This window comes from Mustela lutreola, chromosome 15, assembly GCF_030435805.1.
Source record: "Mustela lutreola isolate mMusLut2 chromosome 15, mMusLut2.pri, whole genome shotgun sequence".
NCBI lineage: Eukaryota > Metazoa > Chordata > Mammalia > Carnivora > Mustelidae > Mustela > Mustela lutreola.
Window position 1 is genome coordinate 58,530,235 of NC_081304.1, and position 15,628 is coordinate 58,545,862.

The following is a 15,628-nucleotide window of genomic DNA, read 5'->3' on the forward strand; positions in this document are numbered from 1 at the left end:
AACACATCTGAAGGTGGGGAGTTCCTGATGGCCAAGCCGGGTGCTCTCGGGGCTGGAAGGTGCCCGTGTCACAGGAACCACAGGGCTGAGCCGGTGAAGGGGACTGGAGACAGAAGGGAACAGGGCTCTAGGACACTGACTGGGCCCAGGAAGGAAGGTTCCACAGAAATGGGGGAGCCTCAGGGACCGGCAGGCAGGGAGGGAGTGGGGGCAGAGACAGGAGACTAGGGGAGAGACGGGGTCAGAGCGGGAGCAGAGGGGCAGAGAGGGCACTGCGCCCGCCCGACCTTCTGACCTTCTGTGCCCTACTTCAAGTGGCTCCATGAGCTCTGGGCTGGGCCTCTGCTCTCAGGCTCTCTTGACCTGTCCAGGTTCCTCCTGGGTCAAGTCGGCTGCTTGGGGTCTCCCGGCAAGGCAGGGGTGAAGGTGGGACGCGACCGGCTCGGCCCTGCTGCCTCCACCCCTACTCCTAACCAGGTTTGGGCCCCGGCTCTTCCTCCTTCCTGCCCCAGCCTGCCCCTGCTAGTCTCGCCCAGGTGATCCCCGGTCAGCTCTGCCCTGAGGCTCCCCTGAATCACAGGCCATCCTCACAGGTGGGATAGAAGCCGAGAGAAAGGGTGAGAGGGGGAGATTCTGGGAGGGGTGAGGATGGAGGGGGGCTGGGAAGAGACGGGGAGTGACGGCTGGGGTCACGTTGTCAAGCCCAGTGCCAGCAGTGCCGTCTGCCCTTAATCCCCGGGACCCAAGTACAGAGAAAATCTGAAGAGAGATATTTAAGAATGTATGTAATTGGATGGGCGCCTGGGTGGCTCGGTGGGTTAAGCCGCTGCATTTGGCTCAGGTCATGATCTCAGGGTCCTGGGATCGAGTCCCGCATCGGGCTCTCTGCTCAGCAGGGAGCCTGCTTTCTCCCCTCTCTCTCTCTGCCTGCCTCTCTGCCTACTTGTGATCTGTGTCAAATAAATAAATAAAATCTTTAAAAAAAAAAAAAAAAAAAAAAAAAAAAAAAAAAAAAAAAAAAGAATGTATGTAATTGGAAAAAAAAAAAAAAAAAGAAAGAAAGAAAGAAAAGAAAACAACAAACTGTGTGCACGCATCAGGGTTTAAAAAAAAAAAAACTTTAACTCATCATCTCCAAACTTCCTTAAAAGTGTTTTTTCAATTGCGCTACGTTACTCACTCTAGTGGCACCTCAGGTAACCTGAAGCTACACGGGCTGAAGTTTAGATTTCCTAACAGTGGTTCTCAACCTTCAGGACCAGGCGGAGGACTGGGAGCTTGCGGATTTGGATTTCGGATTGGATTTCGCAAGGCGGCCAAACCACCTCCAGGAGCTCCCATGCCCACAGGCAACAGACGGCAAGGAAGGGCGTTCAGAAGATCTTGCTGTCTTGGAGCCTCGGGGGAGAGGCGGGGACCATTTGAAGGGAGAACTTGCCTTTCTAGCAACCTGTTCCCCGGGTTGGGGTCACTGCTACGCTCCTGCCAACCACGCTTTGTCTCCCCGAGGATTACATTAGTCCTTCCACCTCCGCGTTCTCCCTGACTGCTGTGTCCCTGGCCCCTGATGTTGCTGCTTGCAGACCTCCGGGGACCGGACCTCACTACAGTGGCCTTCTGGGCGCTGCGGCTAAGGCCTGCCAGGGTCTGCAGCAGCGGAAGGACACCTGGAGTGAACGAGGCGCCCGCCCAGGCTCTGGGACATCACGGTTCTGCAAAAGCAGCTTCAGTGCGACCAGTGGGGAGGGGTGGTTGTTGGTACTTGTTAGAAAGATCTAAGCAGAGAGGATAGGATGGTCTGTCCCACCCGCCCACTCAGTGGTGCCCACGTAAGCAGGGAATACTACGATTCCTAGGGTGTCTATAGTAAAGGTTTGGTGCAGCCTGTTTCCTTTCCTTTCCCCCAAAGCCTTGAAGCCAGCTTTTCTCTGCACTTGGGCTGGTCACTGTTGTGCCCGAGGGAGGAGCTGGTTTCTGACAGGTGGGGGGGTGGGGGGTGGAGACGGATGAAGGGAAGGATGTGGAAGCCAGACAGAGGCTGATCTCAGGCCACGAGACAACCCTGCTCTGGAGGAACAGGACCAATCCCACACCCTCTTTCCTGGGGCCTCAGGAGGCCCAGGAAAGTGGAGAAGCCCCACCCCGCCCCTCTCCTGATGGGCTCAGAGGCACTGGGGCTGGAGGCCACAAGCCCAGTGACACACATCCCTGTGTCATCCCTATATCCCCAGACCAAGGATGCTGACGCTTAGCTGTCAGAGCAGGGCAGTGCGGAAGCCACCCAGGCCACTTCTTATTTCACCATGGAGGGGGAACCCAAGCCCAGAGAGTACATGAGACTTTCCTGAGGTCACACAGCGGGTTTGCAACCAGCTCCTGTGAAGGCCCAGGATCCTTTGAGGCAGAGCTGGCTAGAAGCCACTGGTATTAGCCAGAGTTTTGGTCACCTATAGCAGCAACTTTCAGGAAAAGGACCTTCCAGAATACTCCTAAAAGAAAGAGGAGTGTCTCAGAGGGAAATCATGGAAAGGCGTCATGGGGGTTCACCTAGGAAGGGGAGGCTCATGGATCAAAGCTTCTTTAAGGAAGGTAGAGGGCAGGGCTTTTGCCCTAACAGACCTCTAGAGACAACATTCATCTTGTCTTCTGCTGAATGGTGCTCCCTAGAGTTTTGTCTCTTGTGCAGTGCACAGCCTGTGCAGCCAGGCAGGGAGGCCTGGTTAATGCAGTGGGGGATCAGAGGAGAGGTCTCAGGTCATGGGTTCTCAAGTCTGGATTCCTGGGCCACTCCAGACCTACTGAGCTAGAATCCTTGCAGCTGGTGCTTCCTTCTCAGGGAAAATCCCTGGGTTTAGGAACAAACCCGAGCTCACTCAGATAGCAATGGGTACACCTGGCTTGGCTGAGAAGTTCAACAGGCAGGCGCTAGGCCTTAAGGCTGGGGAAGAGGTGCCTGTTCCCCCAAAATCATCTCCCAGAGGTCGGTAGCCCCCACCCCCCACCCTGGAGTCTGAGGGGAGACTAGCGTCTGGGGCAGGGGGCCAGCACCTGTGCCCACTAGGCCTCATTTTCCAGAGAATTGGCCTGGTCTGGCCTTCTCCAGCTTCTGGCGCCGATCGAGGGGGATCTCCTGCAGACTGATGCCGTGATTGCTTGCCCTGCGGGAGAGAGTGAGGCAGCTTCAGGGAAGGCGAGCAGGAAGGCGTGGTCAGGCACCAGGCAGGAGACTGGGAGAAGGGAGAAGGCGTGAAGGGGCCGGGAGGCTGTCTCCTCACCCAGGCTGCAGGTCAGGCGGTTTTGGGATGGGCTTGTTGAAGCCCTGTCTGCCCACCAGCCAGTACGTGTCTTCAGCGCCCTTGCCCTGGGGAAACACGTGGGAGGGGAGCACTTAGGCGGCTGGGTGGGGATCGCGTGGATCTCGAGGTCTGAGTGGCCTCGGACTGGCCTGGGCGCAGGACGGGGCAGGGCTTAGCCTCACCTTCAGCTCCGTGCGGCCTCGCACCTCGGTCTGGAAGCCCTGGTCCAGAGCGCGAAGAATGCGCACCGTGCTCATGTTTACGTGGATACGATAAGCTGGGATGACAGGGGAGGAGGGGATTTCGGGACTCCCTTCCCCGGCCCCTCCCCCAACCCCTCCCCCGGCCTCCCCCTCCCCCAGCCATTCTCCCAATGCTCCGTGAGTCGCCCCACTCACGCAGGCCCGTGGACTCCATGCGCGAGGCGGTGTTGACCGTGTCCCCAAACAGGCAGTACCGCGGCATGGTGAGGCCCACCACGCCCGCCACGCACGGGCCTGCAGAGACGCACAGGGTGGGTGGCCGGAGTCTGGGCTGTGGCTGGGGCGTTGTAGGGGGGGGACCTAGCACCTCGGGGGACGCTGGCACCCCATCTCCACCAGCTCCCCAAGGCAACACTCTCAGGGTACCTCTCGGTCTCAATGGGGTGTCGAAGGTGGCTTCAAGACAAATGACCACCACCCCCCACCCCCCCGCCACCCCGCACTCTGCAAGCTGGCGTCCTGTCTCGGGACTGCGGAGCCGCCCACAGAAGATGAGCCTGAGGGCCCGGGAGTTACCTGAGTGCAGGCCGATGCGGATGCGCACGGGAACTTCGGGCATGTGGCGCATTCGGAAGGAGCCCACGGCGCTGAGTATGTCAAGAGCCATGTTGGCAATCTCGGCCGCGTGCCGCTGCCCGTTCCGCTGGGGCAGCCCTGAGGCCACCATGTAGGCGTCCCCAATTGTCTCCACCTGAGCGAATGGGTTGTGAGGCTTCAGCTCTGAGCGCCCCTCTCCCCACAAAGCCATTGTCCCTTGGCAGGGGACCTCAACGGGGGTTAATGCGGGGATCCGGGGGAGGCCTCCAACCTGGGTGGGGGGAGGGGCCTGGCAGAAGGGACAGAAGCGCTGCGAAAGGCTTGCCCTCGCCCCCACACCCCACCTTGTAAACGTCGTGGGAGCCGATGATGGCGTCGAAGAGCGTGTAGAGGTCGTTGAGCAGATCCACCACTTCGATGGGCTCGCTCATGGCCGAGATGGTGGTGAAGCCCACGATGTCGCTGAAATACAGTGTCACCTCCTCAAAGTACTCTGGCTCCACAGGTGTCCCCATCTTCAGGGCCTCGGCCACAGAACTAGGGGTGGCGGGCGGCAGGGTGACTGCCGGGGCCCCGCCAGAGGGACTGCTCTCCCGCTGCCCCCCCGCCCCTCCCACGGGCACCCACGGCGGCAGCATCTGCGTGAGCAGCCGGTCTGTCTTCTGCTTCTCCAGCTCCAGCTCCTCCGTGCGCTCGCGGATCAGGTCCTCCAGGTTGCTGGAATACTGCTCCAGCATCCGCAGCATTGAGTCGATGATGTTGGTTTTCCGGCCTTTGTTGATGCTTTTGAACTAGTGGCAGGAGGACGCTGGTGGGACCTGGGCCGCCATGACCCTTGCCTGCGGCAGGATGGAGCCTGGTCCCTGCAACCCTCCCCTCCCCCTTCATCTTTTACTCATCAACCACCGCCCCCCCCTCCCCGGGGTGGGGGGAAGGGATGCCAGGCCCTAGGTTTTCATGCATTAGCAGAAGGCCTAAGGGAAACGGGGGTTCCCAGAGGCCAGCTATTGTCAGCTAGCAATTGATGAAGCACTGGAACCAGCCCAGCCTTTGGACTCCCAGGCCAGTTGTCTTTCTGCCACCCTGTGCCCAACATTTCTCCCACCTAGAGCTCTGTCTCCCGCTCCAAAGGCCTCCACAGCCCCTGTTCTAACTCTGCCCCCGCCTACCCCCAGTCCTCAGACTACCCCTCTGGGAGATAGCCTGGAGATCAGACATCCTGCTCGTCTGCCTTCCAGAGGCTTCCCCAGGCTGTTGGCACAGGGCCAGCCCAGCCCTAGCCCAATCCCAGCCCCTGACCTGCTCGAAGGTGCGGTCCAAAGAGGGCCGGAGTTCTGGCTGCTCGGCCCAGCACTGTTTCATCAGCTGGATGCACTCTATGGGTGCCTGGTCCGCTGACACTGAGGGCCGGCACAGCGGAGGGGGACTCCGCACCTTCTGCACCACTTCTGGAGGCATAAGGGGGCCAGGAGAGTCCACCTCTGACGCTGGCCTGACTGTCGAAGCCCAATATGGGGCACGACATGGGGGTTCTCTAAATCAGAGCTTGGCTGCAGGGAGGGGAGGGTGCTGGAGCAAGAGGAGGACCTTGAACCCTGGGGGGCGGCAGAGCAGAACGCTGTTGCACATAACAAGAGGGAGGTTTGGGGTGATCAAGGTTGGGGCGAACAAGGATCTAAACCAAATCCAACCGTTCCTCACGCCCTTCTCCCAACACTGCCCTCTCCCTGGGGTCCCTAAGAACCAGAGAGGAGCTTGCTCCTCCAGCTGGAGGAGAGGCTTGGGGCCAGGACAAGAACAGAGGCGACCACGGAAGCCTGGGTGTCTAACAGCCGCCCCGTGCATCCCGGTGCTCGGCTGTCCACTGTCCTGACCCTTCAGACCCACGTAAGGGAGGCCCACATAATTACGCCTCAGTTTCGGGCTTTCGGAAAAAGAGGCTGGGTCAGGCGAGGCTGTGCCTCACAGCAGGCCGCCTTTCTAGCCCAGAGGCCCACGCATGTGGGCGGCGTACCCTCAGCAGTCAGCTCCAGCATGGCATAGGGTGTGCTGCGACACACGACTTCCTGCATGATGATGCCCAGGCTGAAGACGTCACCGGCCAGCGTTCCCCTGCGCTCCAGGGCCGGGTCCCGAAGCAGCTCCGGAGCTGTCCACAGCTGGTCTGCGGTCGGGGGGAAGGGGGCGTGGGCATGCGGAAGGCCTTGGGGGCGCTGGGGACGGACCCCCCCCCCCATCCTAACCAGAAAGGCCAGGCCCGCACTCACTCACGAACTCCCAGCCTGAGTCTGGCCCGGCTACCTGCAGCTGCTCTCCCAGGAAAAACTACCAGCCAGCCAACGCGGACCTCAGAGAGAGCAGGGTCCTCGCAAATAAGCTCCTGGCTTCAGACCGGTGGGAGCGCAGAGGAGGCTCCGTCCTTCAGGCACAAGCCCCGCCCCGCCCCGCCCCTCGCCCCGCCCCGCCCCTCGCCCCACCCCAGTCACGGAGCCCACCCTTCTCATCTCAAAAGTCACAAGACCTTCTCCGTGGCAGGAGCCACGTCCGGGGGCGGTGGAATGGAGAGCATGCGAGGGTGGAGGGCGGGGAGGAGGGACCCTGGAAATAATGGGAATCCTGGGGGTGCCCGTCCGCGCGCGGGAGACAGCCCTGGAATCCTACCCTCGGCGCTGGGAGGTTCCGCTAACACCCGCTGCGCTTCCAGCAGTCGCCCCTGGCCGTGGTCCGTGACTTTGAGCACGAACCTCCCGTCCACCACGCAGTTCCGTGACTTAAGTCGCCCGTGGGCCACACCTCGATGGTGCAGATACCTCATTCCCTGGAGGGATGGGAGGGAAGGCGGCCTCAGCCCGGCGGCTCCTTGCCCCGTCCTCCCCGCCACGCCCGCACCCCACACACCTTGATGAGGTCCAACAGGAGGGAGGACTTGAACATCCAGTCCAGCTTGATGTCTCTCTGGGCGAGGAGGTCGTGGAGGGAGCCCCGGGTGCAGTGCTCCGAGACCACAGCCAGCGTGCCTTCCCCGGCAGCCACCGAGCCACCGGCTCCTGTGCCCAGGAAGAGCCCCAGGTAGAGGGCCACGTTCTCGTGCCGGAGCTCCAGGAGCTGGAAGCAACGTGGGGAGGAGACCTGTTATTCAGGCCTGTTTCTGAGTGTCCCAGCACAGAAGATGGGATAAGAATGGGGAATGGAAAGGTCCCTGGGGGTGCAGAGGGGCTGGCTTCCACAGATCACCTCTCTTTCCGAGAGTCCCAGGCCGCTGGGCTTTAGCTTCAGGTTAGGACTGAAAAGGCAACCTTGCCTGGGGAACCAGGACCCGGGCACCTTCTGCTGGATTAGCGGTAAGACTTTGAACTGCTGGGCTTTAGGGGGAAATACTCCATGGAGAATCCCCCCTGGCCAGCGCCCTCCCCTTCTGATGTAACAGCCCTTGTAGAGAAAACCCGGCAGAAGCCTCCCTGCTTTCAAAGAAAGCACCAGACTTGGGTGTGTGGGGCACGTCCCAGGGCCACCTCGCTTGGTTCTGTCACTGTGTCAGAAATGTCTGAGACTCCCAGCCTCCCCAGGTTAGGGAGGAAGGGACTGAGCAGTCAAGTTGTGGTCCCAGAGGAGGACAACCCAGCCTCCCCACCCCCCAGTCTGGGTGAGCTGGAAATACAGGGGCTAGCCACCGGCAGTTGTCCTTTCTCACTTTCCTCCAGTCTAGTGGGGGGCTTCCTTTCATTTGAGATGCCTGCCATTAAATGGTGACTTAGCAGTTGACCCTAAGTCCCTCTGCAGCTGTGGCCAAGAGCTCCAGTGAAGGCTGCAGGGAAGGAGGCCAGGCCGGGGCTGCATCATGTAAGGGCAAAGGGCCAGACTAAGCCCGTCTACAGGCTGCCTGCCAGCTGTCCCCTTCGCTTAGCGTGTGTTCACTAAGCCATGCTGTGCAAGTGGCCGGATGAAACTGGAAAGCCCTTTTTAACTTTCTGTCATTCCCTCAACAAACATTCATTATGTCTAACGTCCCAGACACCGTGTTGGGGCCAAACTGGCAATGATGAAGCAATGATGTCCTCACCCTCACTTAGCTTACAGACCAATGAGGGAGGCAGGTAAAAAATATGCCAGAGGGGCGCCTGGGTGGCTCAGTCGGCGGGGCATCGGACTCTTGATTTCGGCTCAGGTCATGATCTCAGGGTCGTGGGATCGAGCCCCGCTGGGGGGAGTCTGCTTGGGATTCTCTCTCTCTCTCTCTCTCTGCGCCCCTCCCCTTCTCTAAAATAAATAAATAAGTCTTTAAAAAAATAGGCAAGCCCACACTGATTGCACAATGACCAATCATGACAAGCACACCAAAAGAAAGGGCTAGTTTTATGAAGGAGCGTGGAAATCTGCTTTAGAGAGGCGGGAACAATTCCACTAAGACCTACTGGTCTCTCCCACAATGGGGTCTACTTCTGTACCCAGCTGCAAAGAGAGGGCAAGGAAGTTAGGAAATGATGGCCACCCCACCCCGCACCCCCCACCATGGGCCCACTCTCACCTTGGAGAAGGCTGTTTTGGTGGCTGGACGGATAGCAACGTGCTGATCCCCGGGGAATTTCTTCAGCCAAACCCAGTCTCCCTGGAGCAGAGATGGGAGTAGTGAACTCAGTTTTTCTCATTTTTCTTTCTTTCTTTCTTTCTTCCTTTTTTTTTTTTTTTTTTGCCTTGCGTGAACTAGTTTCTTAAAACCCTGCACGGCAAGGAGGAGCCCTAGGGCCCCCCATTTCCTCTGGTCCCTGCCCACATCTTCCCTGTGACACAGAGCATCAGTAACGAGGGGCTTGAGGTCTGGGGGTCCACTTCGAGGCTAGCTGGGAGGGAGCCCCCCCTTGCACGGCTGTCCTCACCCTCTCAGATGCGCCTGCCAACAGCCTTGCTCAGCAAACCATCCCCACCACACATGCCACTGAAACCACAGCCCTTGGCACGCTCCATTGCCATGAGAGAGCATGTGCTAGGAGTCAGGAGTCTGGGAAGATCAGACTTTTTATTATAGTCGAACAGCGAAGGCCAGGCAGTTCCCCTCCAGGCTCTGAGCTGCCCTGTCCTCAGCTATTGGTCCAGCTGGTTCACGGGGACCCAGGTGACCCGGTAGGAGTCCCCGCATTTTCTGTGTGACCTGTCGCTCGGGTGGAACTCTGAATCTCCATCCCGCCATCCTGATTAGCTGAGCTCCCCCAGCTCTCTCTGACTCTGCTCACAATTCTACCCGCCTCCCACCACGTGCAGCCTGGCTGAGCCACAGTAAAGATCCTAACGCCCTTTTGTGACTTTCTTTTTCCCCTCTCAGGCTTGCTGTCCCTGAGTCTGAGCTGAACTGGGTGGCAATGTTGGGTTGGGGCCAAGACGTGGGTCTGTCTTGAGCTGGGGATAGCCTGGTCTGGAAACTCCCCAAACTGAACAAGCCCATGCCCTGAAAATGTCATTTTTATGACCATGAGACCACTTCCCAGGGGCCCCTCTGTCCCAAACTTTCTGGGGAGGCCCATGGGGAGAAAGGAGTAACCTGAAGTCTTGGATCACTGAGGGGACAGGGACAGGGCCCGGGGCACCCAACAAGACAGGGGATGGCTTCAGTGGGCACACCAGGCTGCGTGGTCCCAGTATCCCCAGCCCCCACCCCGAGTCAGCCTCCAGCCTCTGAGCCACTCGGATTGGCCTTTGAGGAGGACTCATCTGGGTAAAGGTTAAGACGAAATCCTGGGGCAGGAAGGATTCCCAGATGCTCCCCTTTGGGGAACCCATGACTTCTTCCCAGAAACCCTCCTGGGCTCCTATTACCATTTCCGGGGGGCTTGCAGGGTACGATGCAACTCCAGGACTAGAGCTGGGTCTGGCCGGGGGTAAGGCTCACCTCATAGATGCCAATGTTGGAGCTGTCCGAGGGCTGGCTGGGGACACTGCGGATGTCCGATGTGCTGCGGGCAGCCAGACTCGATCGGCTCCCCTGGGCCACCTGGAGGGCAGAGGTCAGTGCAAGGGGTCAGAGTCTCGTGTTGAGGTCAGGCTGAGTTCTGGGGTTTACAGAGGGGAGCGGAAGAATTCTTTATTAGGGAAGATGATGACGACATTACTTCTCAATTGCGCTGACCTTTACAGTTTACAAGACAAACAGTCTGTTTTCTCAGAGCCTCACGCTGCCCCAGGAAAGCAGCCGGGACAGCGGCTCTTACTCTCCTGGCACAGCCCCAGAGCTCAGACCTGATGGGGAGCCAGGCCAGAAGCCAGGCCTTCATGCGTAGGGCCAGAGGGGAGGGCTGGCCCAGGCAGGGGGACAGAAACGCAGGGAAGGACACTTGGAGAGCTGGCTCTCCGCCAAAGATCCCCCTGCCTCCCCGCCTCCCCCACCTTGCGCGTGCTGCCCCCGTGCGGGTGGAGAAAGGTGATATCGTTCAGAGTCAGGATGATCTTGTTGGGGCCAGAGACCATCTGGATGTGAAGTAGCCGGTGCCTGGTAGGGAAAGGATGTCATCTGCTCAGAGGGGACCAAAGGCCCTGAGAGGAGGCTGGCAGGGAGTATCGGCTCTGGGAAAAGCAGCCACCCCCAAACCAAACACCCTCTGGCGGGCCACCCCGTGGGGTGCCCCCTCTCCCCCAGCCCTCCCTTTGTCTGCTCTTGATGGGCCCAGCCTGCTGTCCTTGCTGCCCAGACACAGCTGTGACAGGTGGAGAGCCATGCTCGTCCCCTACTCACCTCACATAGTGGGCCAGGAAGGCCCCCATCAACCCCATCCCGACCACCAGGAGGAAGCCAATAAACACGAGGCTGGGCTCCACTCCTGGAGAGGAGAGAGGAGGGAGGCTGAGGACCCCGTGGCCAGGGGGAGCACCCTCTCTATCCAGGTGCAGTCATGTCAAATCCTGAAGGTTCTAGCAGAGGTGGATGGGAGCCTGGAACAGGTCTCGGGAAAGGCCATGGGTTCTGCAGAGGCGAGCCTCTGGCAGTGCTAGAAAGGCTCCTACAGGGGTATGGGGGCTTGGCAAGACACGGGTTCTGCACAAGCCAGGGGTCTGAGGAGGACCTGGAAGGAGTCACAGGACGAGAGTTCACTCTCTTTCACCACTTTGTGGAGGGTCAGCGCTGACTGTCCCAGTGGGGGCTGGGGTGCTCGCCCTCACCTCCGTTGCAGATGACGTGTGGCTCGAACCAGCATGAGGGGTCGGGCCCGGGGGCTCCTCCCCCTCTAGGGAAATGCACCGGGGTCCCAGCCGAGCGGAGGGAGCCCCGGGTGGGGTCCAGCACGTATGTGGCGAAGAGCCGGTCCCCAGCCGCATCCGTGTCCAGCAGCACGAAGGCAGGCTCCTCGCCTCCTCCCAGGGCCCCGCAGAAGCCGGGCACCTGGGTATCCTGCATGTGGCGGGCCACCGCGGCTCCGGACACCCAGCCGCCCCCTGCGGCCGCCCGCGCCCGCGCCACGCCCCCCGCCAGCAGGAAGACCGCGTCGTAGATGGTACCGAAGAGTGGGGACACCTGCGGAAGGAGAGGACGGCTCAGGGCTTGGGGACACCGCCCATAGGCGGGCAGACTGGCCCACCTAGCTTTTCACGGCTTCGTTCAAGTCCTCAAGCCCCGCGTGTATAGACTGTTCACACCTGCTTCGAGTTAGAGAGCTTCCCGGTGCCCCGGGGTGCTCTCTCCTCCTCTCTCCCCATTGGCTCTCTCTCTCCTTCTCTTTCTTCCCATTGGCTCTCTCTCTCCCTTTCTCTTTCTTCCCATTGGCTCTTTTCTCCTCTCTCCCCAATGGGTCTCTCCTCCCCTCTCCCTTTTGGCTCTCTCTTCCTCTCTCCCTGTTGGCTCTCTTCTCTCTCCTCTTCCTAGCTGACCTTCCCTCTTTCCATGGTTCTCAGGCTCTTCTCCCCATTGACAGCTCCTCCCTCCCCTTTCCACCATTGATAGCTCCTCCCTCCCCTTTCCTGTTGGTTGTCCTGCTTTTGTTGTTAATATCATTACCTCTCATTCACCTAAAAGCCTCCTTTCCTACCTTTTGGTTGGCTTCTATCTTCTATTTTTCCTTCTTTTCTTCCCCCAAGGCTATCACCCCCATTTCATCAAGCTTATTTTTCCTAGTTCCCATCTCTTCCAGTGCCAGGCACTGTGTAAAGCAGTAGGCGATACTGAGATATTGGTAAGATAGAGTCCCCATGCCAAGGAAATCTCTCTTCTGGGCAGGCAGACAGACACAGAGGCTAAGGCAGTGCCATGGATGAAGGTAGCAGGGAGGAAGGAGGAGAAGACGTCCAGAAGAAGTGACTCCCATCCTTCAGGGAGGGAGTCAGAATTATCTGGGAGAGGGGAGGGACAGAAGACCTGATCAGCCATCTGAAGAGACCTGCATCTCGCCCAGGCAAGAGAAGTCCCTGGGAGGCTCTGAACAGGGGTGTGACACACTCAGATTTGTCCAGTTTCTGAAGTTTGAACTGATCGTTGGGTGGAGAAGGGCCTGGGGCAGGTAAGCACTGAAGCAGATACCATCCGGAAGATTCTGTTTGAAGATGTAGGTCAGAGGGGCTGTGGCCTGAACCAGGACAGTGACGATGAGAATGGAGAAAGTGGATGGATTCAAATGGCTTTTACCAAGTAAAAGTGACAGGACTTGATGTCTGGATGTGTGTGTGTGGGGGGGGCGGCCAGGAAGGTGAGAGGTCACTTCCAGGGGTCTCACAGGGAGCTAGGTGGAAGGTTGTGCACGTTAGGGAGAACTGAAGATGCTTTTTTCATCACTTCCTCCACTCACCCCTCCATCCCATCTCACCACTGTGCCTAACTGATACTTGTTCTCTTCTTATTGACCCTTCCCATCCTTTCTCCCATTGTCTACCCCAAATCCTCTTGGAGGAGACTAGGGGCATTGGTGGGGGGAATATCTCACAGCTGTATCTCAAGTTCAACCCTTTGAGTGGGGCCTATGTGGCGGTTAATTTGCCGCCCACTGACATCTAAACCCCCTCTATCTTAGTGGTGTCCAGCCCCTCCCCTTTCTATGAATGGTATAGAGTTAGACGATCTGAACTGGGATTCTGGAATCCCAGGGAATCCTGGGTATTAGTTGTTTGTCGGGAGTACGTTGTGGATCTCAATGATCACGGAAGCTCCCTGCTCCTTCTAGGGACCTTTATGCTTCTCACAAGAGGTCAAGGCTCTCAAAAAATTATCACCAGTGGATGAAGCCGCAGAGGAAACACCTTTAAACAGGGCATGGAGATTGGATCTGCAAGCTTCCTTCTCCCTGTTCTCTTAAGGACACCAGCAGCGGATTCTGGACTGTGTTGGAAGAGGGTTTCCTTTGAAGCAGACAGCCAACATTGCAGGGTAGAGTTCACTAGGGTCTGCTGCTTGGAGCTGGGTTTGGGAGGTCTCATTGCCCTCACTCGGGAAGCAATTCCAGTACACTAAGATGCCCCAAGCAAGACCAGTCTCTACACTCCCCAGTAAACTTCAGAACAGGTAGGGCTGCTGGTTAGTTTCTCCCTACTGACGGCCATCCTCTGATTGGACTGACTATATCAACTTCTCTCCTTCTTGCCTCTATCCTCCTCTCCTCTCTCCCGCATTTCCTGCTCTCTTCCCCCTCCTCCTCCCCTCTTCCCACCTCCCTGGTCCTTCTACCTGCTCCAGATTGAGGTCAGAGGGCAGCTCCTGGTGCTCCTGGGCCCTGCGCAGGCTGTCCATCACGCTGCCTCCCAGGGGACAGTGACGCGTGAGGGTGAGCACCGCATCGTGGGCCCTACGAAGCTGTGAGCTGTTGGCGAGCACGGCCAAGGCCTCTGGGCCTGGGGACAAGGCGTAGTGGAGAGTGTCGAAGGGCAGGAAGACCAGGGAGCCATCGACCAAGCCCAGTTCTTCTGCAGCCTGCAGTAAGCAGCGCTGCTCCTCGCCACCGAGCAACACCGAGTGCATCACCATGATCACCGCTGCGGAGCGACGGAGACTCTGGCTCATTACCGCGCCCGGCTGCTTGTCTGCCCGCACCGCCTCCCCCTCCCCCGCACCCTGCAGGGGAGCCTACCGCTGACTCTGGGCCCGTCCCGGACCCTCCTCAGGGCCTCCCGGGCTCCGGACACGTCCGAGGGTTCCATGGTGGTCACCAGGGCCACAGGCAGACCCCGGGCCCTGAGCGCGGTGGACAGAGCGTGTCCCGCCTCCACCCACAGGTCCTGGGGCGCGGTGACCAGGGCCACGCGTGCCCAGCGGAAGGCGCGGAGGAGAGCGTAGAGGGCGTCCGCTGCAGGCGTCCCGGCGGGGGCCGTAGTGCCTGCCGCCCGCGCCCCCGGGCAGCCCCAGGGCGCCAGCGCCACCCCTGCCTCTTGGGCTAGGAGCTCGGCCGGCCTGCAGGCTGCGGGGTTCACCGGCCCCACGAGGCCCGAGACGCGCCCCAGAGCGGAGGACACCGCCCCCAGGGAGCCCGGCGTCCGGCACGGCTCGGGCAGCAGCGCGACATCGAAGCGGGGGCTGCCTTCCAGGGCCGAGTCGCGATTCAGGCGGGCGGCGGCCAGGCGGGCGGCCAGGTCCGGGCGGGAGCGGGCGAAGATGGGGTCGCAGGTCCAGGGGCCGAGCACCCCCACTGTGAAGACGGCGGAGAGGGCGGAGGGGGGCGGGAGGAGCAGCAGCAGCAGCAAGAGCCGGAGAGGAGGCCGGGGCCGGGGCAGGGCCCCGGGGACGCGGGGCAGGGACACAGCCCACCGCGAGGGGGCGCAGAGCAGGGGGTCGGGAAGCCCACCCGCAGGGAGGATGCTCCCGCTCATCGCCGGCTTCTGAAGAAGAAGGGGGGCGGGATGAGCAGGCGAGGCCCCCAGAAGTCTCTTAGGGCCCTGTCCGCAATGCCCTGGTTTCTCCAAGCGCAACTAACCCGGGACATGGATCCACTTCCACAGCCCCCTCTTCTGGCTCGGACGACTCTTTGGGGGTCAAGAGCATGGCCTGCAAGCCCCCTGCACCTCCCCACTTCAACCCCCCCTGCTTCTCCTACTGCCTGTTCCCCTCTTGCGTGCCCCTCCTCCCTCCTCAGGCCATCGGGGGTCAGTGGAGACACGCTCATGCCCTCTTCAGCTCCATCTGGGGCAGAAGGGACCCGCCAGTCCCTGTAGAGGGGCCTTTGCCACTCACCGGAAAGTCCGGGGCTCGGGCCCAGGCCCGGGGTGAGGGGTCACAGGGCAGATCCCCCTTCTGACGCCCTCCCATAGGTCTCCTTTGCCAGCCAGGCCCAGGGCGGGGGTGTGGGAACAGCTGTCCGGAGCCCTTAATCTCCCCAAGCTGATTAGGGTCCCTTAATCAGGCAGGGTGGAGTTGGTAGAGGATGGGGCTCCCCCGGGCTGGATCTATCCTAGCCGCCAGGCAACCAGCAGGTCTTTCTCCTCTGTCCATCTCAACCTCTGAGGCTCTCAACCTCCCTGCCCGACAGCCAGCATGAAAGCAGCTGCAGGTCCCCCTTTTCAAGCCACATTGCCCTGTTCTGCCCGGAAAGCAATCACATGAGCCCATGGGTCCCTATGGGTGATCAGTTTCCC

The 15,628-nt window shown here is 59.9% G+C and overlaps 1 protein-coding gene across 1 annotated transcript; it reads right to left on the reverse strand.

Annotated features, from left to right (window-relative positions):
• Positions 1-1,072: 1,072 nt before the first annotated feature.
• On the reverse strand, positions 1,073-15,302 carry GUCY2D (guanylate cyclase 2D, retinal). Its single transcript, XM_059147432.1, has 20 exons — positions 15,228-15,302; positions 14,131-14,875; positions 13,731-14,035; positions 11,243-11,594; positions 10,818-10,902; positions 10,472-10,574; positions 9,978-10,079; positions 8,622-8,702; positions 6,995-7,201; positions 6,758-6,914; positions 6,111-6,260; positions 5,396-5,544; positions 4,724-4,887; positions 4,441-4,633; positions 4,076-4,250; positions 3,695-3,793; positions 3,479-3,573; positions 3,276-3,361; positions 3,049-3,158; positions 1,073-2,489 (listed from the first exon to the last, which is right to left on the reverse strand). Exons 1-19 carry the CDS (start codon positions 15,300-15,302, stop codon positions 3,065-3,067), a joined length of 3,417 nt encoding a protein of 1,138 aa, XP_059003415.1. The 3' UTR covers positions 1,073-2,489; positions 3,049-3,064.
• Positions 15,303-15,628: the final 326 nt, after the last annotated feature.

What these genes read in the sequence shown, in the direction of transcription:
- GUCY2D (XM_059147432.1), bottom strand. Translation starts at nt 15,302, where the DNA reads ATGGGAGGGCGTCAGAAGGGGGATCTGCCCTGTGACCCCTCACCCCGG. An exon ending in CTGACCTCAATCTGGAGCAG is followed by an intron (nt 11,595 to 13,730) that starts GTAGAAGGACCA and finishes CTCCTTCCGCAG; the next exon opens with GTGTCCCCACTCTTCGGTAC. An exon ending in CCAACATTGGCATCTATGAG is followed by an intron (nt 8,703 to 9,977) that starts GTGAGCCTTACC and finishes TCTCTGCTCCAG; the next exon opens with GGAGACTGGGTTTGGCTGAA.